At 49.8% G+C, this 9,081-nt stretch overlaps 1 protein-coding gene across 1 annotated transcript; it reads right to left on the minus strand.

Annotated features, from left to right (window-relative positions):
* Positions 1–4,897: 4,897 nt before the first annotated feature.
* Positions 4,898–6,996, minus strand: LOC109291179 (7-alpha-hydroxycholest-4-en-3-one 12-alpha-hydroxylase). The gene has a single exon (XM_019508057.1). The coding sequence runs from the start codon at positions 6,935–6,937 to the stop codon at positions 5,405–5,407; it is 1,533 nt and encodes a 510-aa protein (XP_019363602.1). The 5' UTR covers positions 6,938–6,996; the 3' UTR covers positions 4,898–5,404.
* Between the last annotated feature and the right edge of the window lie 2,085 nt (positions 6,997–9,081).

The following is a 9,081-nucleotide window of genomic DNA, read 5'->3' on the forward strand; positions in this document are numbered from 1 at the left end:
GATAGACCTGGCTGCATCGGGTTTACTGAGCGGGCTAAAACCAGGCGTGTTCTCCGCAGGGAGGAGCTCAAGCACGCGTGTCTCACCCACCCATCCCTACACCTTTGTGGGCTTTTGAAGGGACTGGAAGAGGCTTGGTGCCCCCTTGAGTTAAACCGCAGTTCAAATAAAATCCTTGCTGCTTCTCAGGGCAGGAAGTTTTGGTTATTTCTCCAGGAAGCAGGGTGGGACAGAGCACAGGTTGTGCCTGTTGCTCAAAAAGGGTTTGAGCAGGCAGTAAACAGCCCACAGATGGGAACAGGCCCAATTGGGCGGTCACATGTGAAGCAGGAGGCCACCTGATTGATGGAGAGGCCTGGGAGCCTGGGTAGAAGGCTAGGGCCCAGGGCAGAGCAAGCAGTTGGTGCAGGGGGCCGAAGGAGCAACATCCTCAAGCCGCCTGCTCCCAGAACACGTGGCGGTCCGGGCAGGAACTACAGGGAAGGTGGAGGTTCCTGGTCGCGGGGCATGGCCTAAAACTACACCCTGCTGGGGAGGATGGTGTGGTGGGACTGATTGCAGCAGGGCAGCTTCCAGGAAGGGTGAGTAGGGGTGCCAGAAAATCTCAGCCCCTACTGCCTTGCAGGTACCCCATGGAGGGGAAAAGCTAGGGGAGCAAACCCCAAGAACAAGGCCCAGTGTGTGGAGCCTGAGGCAGGGTCCAGGCCATCTGGAGAGGGCCCGAGACAGGGCCCAGGTACACTAAGTGGGACCTGGGGCTCACAAAGGAGCCAGACGTGAGGCTCCGAGGGGTGGGATTGAGAGCCCCAAGAAGGAGCCAGGTGTGAGGCATGGGATTGAGGCCCCGGTGTGGGGAATGAGGGGACCCACAGGGTCCAGAGGCAGGCAGGGAGCCTGAGAGAAAGGGAGGGGCTGGGAGCCCTGAGTGGGTGTGAACAGAGACCCCAGTATGGGTGGTATGATTGAGAGTCCAGTGTGGGGCACAGGGATTTCTAGGCCAGGTGAAGCTGAGTGATGGCCCAGCTAAGGGGCCGGCAGGTACTGATATGGCCCAGATAAGGGGCTTGGGTGTAATCATGTATATGGATGCCAGCTGTGAGGCATGGGATAAGTGGAGGTTTGGAGTCGTGTACATGCCCCTGGCATCAAGGCAATTAAATGGGCAGTCTCCCACATGGGAGCAACATAATTATACATCTAAGGTGAGGCAGGTGGACGGTTTTCCCCAGACAAGTGGGCAGGCCAACACTTAGACTGGCCCCAGGGGCCCCACTTGTTACACATGGCTATGGGCTCAAGGACAGGCTGCCTTCTCCTGGTCTCTGCTGGGGCCTGTCTCCTCCATCAGAGGAACCCTGGCACAAAGGTAACTCAACTGCATGAAGGGAACACAGCTTCTTCAGGGCCGATCCAGCCTGGGGAAAGGCAAGGAGGGAACAAGCACTGTGGCTGATCTCCAGCAGAAGAAGCCTGAACAATGACAGCCATGCAGCACCCACCGGGGCCATGCAGCCTGCCTATATGTGTGCTTGTACACTAGTTCTCTTATGAAGGGATGATCCGTTCCACGCTCGTGAATGGAGTGGGATGTGGAAGCAAGGTGGATCACAGGGCACTTCATGAGAAAGGGCCACACACAGTGCCCAGTGAGTCTTCAGCTCAAACGTCTGCCCTGGGCTCTCGTCTCAGCAATGGCTCAGGTAGGGTGGCCGCTGACCCACCCCCAAATGCAGGACATTCCCCTGGTCAGGGGGAGATGGGGACCACCATCCCCCTTGGCCAAGCAGTAGTAAGGGGTGGGGCTGCTGCCTCCTTGGCCAATCGCAAGTGAGGAGTGGGGCCACCGGGTCTCTTAGCCAATCAACACCAAAGGGCAGGGCCACCACCCTCCCCACTTTCCCCTCTCCCCAATTGGCTGGGTTGGAGCCCTGCTTCTCCTGGGTGTGCACCGCCCTACCTCTAGGCACAGCCAATAGCATTGCCAGGACAAATGATCAGCGTGTGTTTCCACCAATGAACTGAAAACCAGGACTTTTTGCAGCCTGGTCCTCCATTAGAAATGGACAGGGGACAAAGGGTTTAAAAAGAGGACCAGTGGCTACCTTGAGCATGTATACGTGTGCTCTGGGAGTAGGGGGTGTGCTCTAATTAGAGTGGCTCCCAAAGCTGCTCTAATGAACATGCCCAGAGCATCTTGTGTATCAGCATCCCTGCACTGAAAAATGGCATTGGGGCACTTTAGCTAAAGCTCAGTGAATGCGGGGATGCTGATACACATGACGCTGGACCATGCTCCAGCAGACTTGATTAACTGAGTCTGCTCTGATGTACTGTATATACAGCATGTTGGAGCAGCCTCACTGCTGGCGTGTAGGCACCCCCTAAGTCCAGGCACGCTTAATGAGGTTGAAGAGAGCAGCCTGGAGGAGGCTGGCTGAACCCAGTGCAGCTCATGACACATTTTTATGTAATTCCCATATTTTCTCACAGCTAACATGCATCGTTCCACCCCAAAGCCAGCTGGTGGAAATTGGGATGTGCATTGTATGCAAAAAAAAATATGAATCCTATGGGTCCAGAAATGTTGTGGCAGTGGAGTGGTGGCAGCATCAATTGCCATGTCATTGGGAGCCACGGTAATCAATGCTGCCACTATGCTCTCATCTCCAAATTTCCAGACCTGTGGGGAGCCCCGGGCCAGATTGGGAGCCCCCTGTCAAGGACAGTGTATCTTGTGAGATTCTCCCTCCAGATGTGCAAGCGTGATCCCAAACTGTAGGTGGTTTATCTGTACCCTGAAATACCGAGCGTTCAAATGTACACATCTCTGACAGCGGCCCTTTATCCTGTTGGACCAACTCAAATGTCCCCAAGATGTTGACTTTTACAGGAGGGGTCTAACAGCAGGATGCAAACACCCTTCACCATCCACACTCAGAAAGAGCGCTGTTTCTATAAGTGCTTCCGAAACACTCAGAAAACGGCCCCCTGTGTCACTCCATGCCCTGGTGATTTTAAGGAAAAGGAGAATATGACCAAAGTATTGTAACACTGATACAGCGCCATCTCTTATTAGAAGGGCAATGAAGAGAGAGTGAAAGATGAGCAAAGGAAATGACTGAAAGCCAAGGGAACATGTTAAAGCTTGTGCTCGGTAACAAGAGATTTTGTTGTTCAGCTGAAGATGTTGCCCATACGTGCATGGTTAGCACTGCTTCAGGAATGCGTTAGATCTCTGTTCAGGCAAGACTATTACATTTCTCCCCTCCTCCCCCCAAACGGTTTTGTTTTGGGTTGAATTCATTTTTTTTTTTTTTTTTAACTATTGTTGCAGCTGAGTGTACTTAATAATGCGACCTGCTTACTCCAAAGACACCGCTAAGGTCAATGTTGAAGTTTAAATGAGACTGAATTCTGTTTGAGCCAAGTTCCCCAATCATACCTAACATATTGAAAGTTCAAGGTTGGACGTAGTTCAGGAATGCAGTTAAAAATAGTTCCCTCTACTTTAGCAAAGTTGATTAATAACTTCGTTACACCAGACAGCCTATTTTGCAGCCAGGGGAGTGAATTGCATAGAAGAATGACACTGTAGATAGAACCTAATTGATCTAATACTATAAGAATAATTTTCATTCAGGACTGCATCGGGGCGCAGGGTGAGGGCATGGGAAACTAAAAAAGGTTGGGTGGTGGGCAATGTGATTTGTGTCTCCTTAATTGTGTAACTCTACTGTTTTCACCCTCCTCGTCTCTCCCCAGGCCCCCTCTCTTTTTTGTTAGTCTCAGGTCCTGATACAGCTATTAAGCACTTGTTCAAATCCTGTGGATGTAGTGAAGCACAAAGCAGAGCCCCTGTGAGGACAGAGCAGACCTGGGTGAGGTTGAAATGATAATTGGTGTGGCAATAAAATGACATAATTGCCCTAGAAAAAGAAATCTGAATTGTAAATTTCTGGCAACGTAAATCAATTTCCTCCAACTCTTCATTGCCTTAAAAAAAAGCTGGTTTGATGCAACTTTTCCATTATAAATAGAGGGTGCTTATAAGAGCTGCCACTGATGAGTGAGACCATAGGTCCACCTTGCCCAGTCGCCCTTCTCACAGTGGCAGAGAGTGGATGCAGAAAGGGAGAGCAGACAGGGTAGGACCGGAGTGTTTGTTGTTCTGGTGTGGTTTCCTTGCTGTGCTGGGGATGAGTCATTTCCATCTGATGTTTGCCAACTGCTTTTCCCTGGAAAATAAGTATCATGCGGGTGCTCAGTGTTCTTGCCCTTCTGGAAGTCCCATCCCACCTCTCCCTTTCTCCGGTGTCCTGGTGTTTCCCCAGATGTTCCTAACTTTTCAAACCACCAGTTCATTAACAGACTAGATAACCTCAACTAAAGTGTCAAAAGCTTCCCTCTAGCTTGGGTCCCCCAGTCGCACATGACTCCGGATATTAAATGCCATAAATGGGTACAGAGACATTGAGGCTCCTAAATCACCTTGGGCGAGTTCTGTGCCAGACATAAGACAGGCCTAACTTTGGCAGTGCTTTATGCTTTTTGGAGTTTCACCCTCAGTTCGCACCTCCCTTTGACTCTGATGTATTTAGAAATATAGCATTTAACATGCAAACATATCCCATGTAAATTAAATAGCTCCTGCTCAGCCAAGTCTGACCACTCAGCCTGGCAAGATGCCTGCACTTACCTTATGGTGCAGAATATGGAGGGTAGAGAAACAAGTTGTTGGAAAATATCTTTGCACTGGGATCATCCTTTTGGACAGGAAATGTTAGGGCTGAAAGAAACCGACTGTGTCCCTTTAAGAAGAAGAAATGTTGGCAAAACACAGAATGAAGGTTTATGGTTAAGTTAGTCTGAAAATAATTTGCAAATTCTTTGTACTTAATCACTCTATAAAAAGCATATTTATTGCCATCTGAAAAATTCATACATATTTCTAAACGTACACACTCCGTCAGATTTAAAATGAGTGAAAAAAGTAGGGAACCAGAAGCCCAGGCTGAAGAAATTCTACCAGCTCCTATTTTCCTTTGGGGAATTCATTAATCTTCTTGCTTCCTTTGCCGGTCTGCAGGCAGCTACTCCTAGAGACAGCCGGTTACGATTCTGCAGCAGGAGGTAACCCAATTCCTAAAGACAGTCTGAAAGTCAGAGCAGCGTGTAGGACAAGGTTACAAGCAGAGCTGTGACGTACCTCAAGGTCAACATGCTGAGTAAAGAGAGAGGTTGCGGCAATCATTTAACAGGCTTGCACCTATCCATGTCCTCAAGTATCACCACTGTGGGAGAACTTCTATACTTAACAGCTCAATTTGACAAGTGATTCACGAATGAATGAATTTCAAGCCCATACAGAGTAGGTGTATGTCAGAAGGGGACTCACCATCTCCGATTAAAAGCGTAGCCGATATCGAAACTGGATATCATGCTTGGGCTGCATCATACCAAAACCCCACCGGCTGTTATCTATGGGAGGGATTTCCTCTTCTCCATTAACCAGCTCCATATCATAGTAAAGCAACATCAAGAACGCAAACAGTTTAATTTCATTGACTGCAAAGAAACGTCCAGGACAGATGGATGTCCCCGCTCCCCAGGGCATAGTAGAGTACTTCAACTTTTTCCCGTTCTTGTAGAAATCCTTCTTGGTACCATCAGGGTTTAGGAACCGGTTGTATTTGAAGGTGAGAGGCTCAGGATGGATTTCGGGGTCCATCTGAACTGCAACATAAGGGAACAGGGCTACCCTGTCTCCTCCGCGGAGGATGTAGTCTTCCCCATTGGCCATCTTGAGATTCATGTCCTCAACAACCGCTCGGATCAGAATAGGGCCGGCTGCCAGGCGCAGCGTCTCCTCCACCGCACTGTCCAGAACTGGGGTCTTCGTCAACATGTCCCTGGTGATGTTAACCGGGGCGCTGCCTGGCTTCACGGCCTGACCAGACTCTTTTAAGACTTGGTCCACTTCTTCCCGCACAGCCTTCATGGCTTCGGGATGTTTCATGAGATACAAGAGAAGCCAGAAAGAAGCTGGGCCTGTATTGCCTTGGGAGGCCCAAAGGAGTAGAAACATGAACCGGTCCCTCATGTACTCGGGGACACCAATCTCTTCCAGCTCCCGTTCTTGGCTGCTTATCCACCCACTAATGTTATCCTTTGTGTAGGTCTTCTTCACAGAAAGCATGTTCCAGAAGAGCTTCTTCAACCTCTCAGCCTCCATTTTATCCTTGGGTGGCAGCACGGCGTAGGCCAGACGAGGGAAGAGACGGTCATACTTGCGAAACTCGTAGAAGATCTCTTCAGAGTGGGTGCGATCATGCTCTTGGGCCTTCTTCTTGCTCACAGTGCCATTGGTTGGCTCATTTCCATACAAAGCCAGGTAGCCAGCCCTAAAGACAATGTTGTAGCTGTAGTGGAAGAGCCCATCTTGGCTCCATGGCCTCCCCTCTACTCCGGCACCCAGGCTATGGAGCAGCACGTTCTGCAAGCTGTCCATCATGGCCTGAGTCATGATGACAAGCCCATCTCCCATCAGGTATTTTGTGCTTGCCAGCTGAATGATTTTGTGGTCTGTTGAGACAGGATGGTATCCAAAAACCCTCCTGACCAGCTCAGATGCAAATTTCTCAAAATCCAGTTTGGATCTGGATTCCTTCACAATGGCCCCAAAAGACAGTGGGTCCATGACAAAAGTGAAGTAGTAGCCTCCAATCAGCACCGTGAAAATGTCCCCGTGCTTTTTCTGCATCTTCTGTAGAAACTCTGAGCTGTTGTTTCTGAAATCTAGTGCGTAGCCCAGCCATGGGATGTAGCCTTTATCCAGGGGAGGCTCTTTGGGTCTTCTCCTGCGAAATGCTCCCAAGAGATGGAGGCCGCCGAGGACCATTGTTAACAGGGTGCAAAGTAGTGCTATCCAGACAGCCATTCTTAGGGATCTGTGCTCCGCCACAAGGGATCCAGCCAGACTGAGGAGAGATGATTACACTGTTGTATTTATAAATTGCCCTTCTCAGGTATCAGATTACAAACCACAGACACGTGGCCTTGCTCTCTGTTTGCCATTCAAATTAACCCTGCAGCTAACAAGCATGCCAGGTCTTACCTTCTGTTTCTGTTCATGCAAAGAGTGCAGATTTTTTTTTAAGGCTAGAAGGGGCCAGTGTGATCAGCGTTGTTATTCAAGCAGGTGGGGACCCTGACCTGCCGAGAGGCAGTGTCCTGCCCACCCTCCCTCCAAAGGCCAGCAGAAGCAGAAACGCTCCTTCAAAGCCCCTCTTGAGGACTGTCCATGAGGTAGTGTTTGCTAGAAGTGACCTGATTTCCCAAAGAGCTGGGTGCTTTGTGGTAACTGCTGGAGGCTGCTGGCTGTGTTTGGGATCCTGGACTTGGGATCCTAACCTAGCTATGGGGCCAACCACGTGGTGGTGGATCTCACTGGAGTCCTTTAGCCTACAGGGGATTATGCAGGTACCCACCCATTGAGGAGTTGGCCCAGTGCCTGCACTGTATGTTGCTGTAAGGATTTGCCAGTGCACATACCTAAAAGACCACACTCTTAGCTATAGAGCAACACTGCTCCCAGGAAGCTGCACCGTTTCCTAATTTCATAGAATTTATGAACAACAGCGTGGGCAGCACCTTTTCATAGGGTGTGCACCGCCACGCTCAGGGGGTGCACGTGCACCCACATGCACCCCCTACGCATCGCCAATGATAGAAAATGAGGGTTGAAGGGACCTCAGGAGGTCACATGTAGTCCACCCACCTGCTCCAAGCAGGACCAGCCCCAACTACATCATTTCCTGCCAGCTGAGGACTGATGAAGGGTACCTAAACTGTAAGGTCATAGCAGGTGGGACTCCTACTCTCTCTACAGTGTCCAATGTATGGGGACCCCTTCTTCACTGGAGCCCCCATAAGAGAAGCTACTTCTGTATTGGTTTGAAATAAGAACATGTTTTGAAGTTGCAGATGCTATTTTTTGCTAATGATTCCCTTTCTGTTACCTCCACTTTCCCTTCCCCTCTCCCTCCACCCTCCCCTGGCACCACACTCCCACTACCATGCATTTTCCTGGTTTTAATTCTCTACTTTCTCTGCCTCTCGACTTCACAATGTCAGCTTCAAGCAGGGGTGGGCAAAATGTGGCTTGCAGGCCAGATGCGGCCCACCAGGCCATTATATCCGGCTTGTGGGGCCCCTAAAAAATTTAAAAAATTAATATTGATCTGCCCCTGGCTGCCTGTCATGTGACTCTTAATGGCTTGCCAAAACTCAGTAAGAGGCCCTCCGCCTGAAATAATTGCTACCCCTGGCTTAGACCCTGTTTCTGTTTGCAACTGAGTTGTTTTTTGACCTACATTGTTTGCAACTCAGAACAGAAAGGCCAGTCCTTGAAAGAGCCCCAGGGAGGCAAACATCTACTTTATTTGCTGTGTGTGGCATTTCTTCTCTCCTAAACACCTGTGTTTGTGAAACCACCCATGCACAGTAAGCATTGTCCTCACCGTCCTCTTCAACTCTTTGATCTCTCCTTTTACTTCTTTTCCCAACACCTTGTTTTCAGTTCCTCATCTCCCCTTTCTCCTGCCCTTGTGTTTCTGTCTCTCTTTCCTTCCTCCTGTCTTTCCTTTCACATTCTGCCTCTCACCTGTTTCCAACCACAACCCTCTCCTGGTACCAGCTCTCCCCTCCCACAACACAAAGCAGGTCCCACTCCATCTCTCCTCTGTGACCTATTAGCAGGACTCCAGCCCCCCAAGACACCTGCCTGGGGAGCATCTCGGTACCTTTAGCTTCTCAAAGCCCATGCTGGGCATGGAGCATTTCTTCCCCTTCGTCCTCCTGCATGCCTTGTAGCAGACAGCAGGCAGCCTTTGTGCAAAGCTGTCTCCTCTTCCTTGTTTGAGCAATAATCCAGTTAGAAGTTAATAACATGAATTTGGCAGAAGTTGCTGAGTTAGTTGTTCTCAGAAGTGTGTTCTCCCCAGGAAGGAGTCCAGGCAAGCATGTCTCACCCACTCATCCCTACACCCTGACCTCTGATCACGCGTGTGGCTCTTCTCTCAA

This window comes from Gavialis gangeticus, unplaced genomic scaffold (assembly GCF_001723915.1).
Source record: "Gavialis gangeticus isolate Ggan-Ray unplaced genomic scaffold, GavGan_comp1, whole genome shotgun sequence".
Classification (NCBI taxonomy): Eukaryota; Metazoa; Chordata; order Crocodylia; family Gavialidae; genus Gavialis; species Gavialis gangeticus.

What these genes read in the sequence shown, in the direction of transcription:
- LOC109291179 (XM_019508057.1), bottom strand. Translation starts at nt 6,937, where the DNA reads ATGGCTGTCTGGATAGCACTACTTTGCACCCTGTTAACAATGGTCCTC.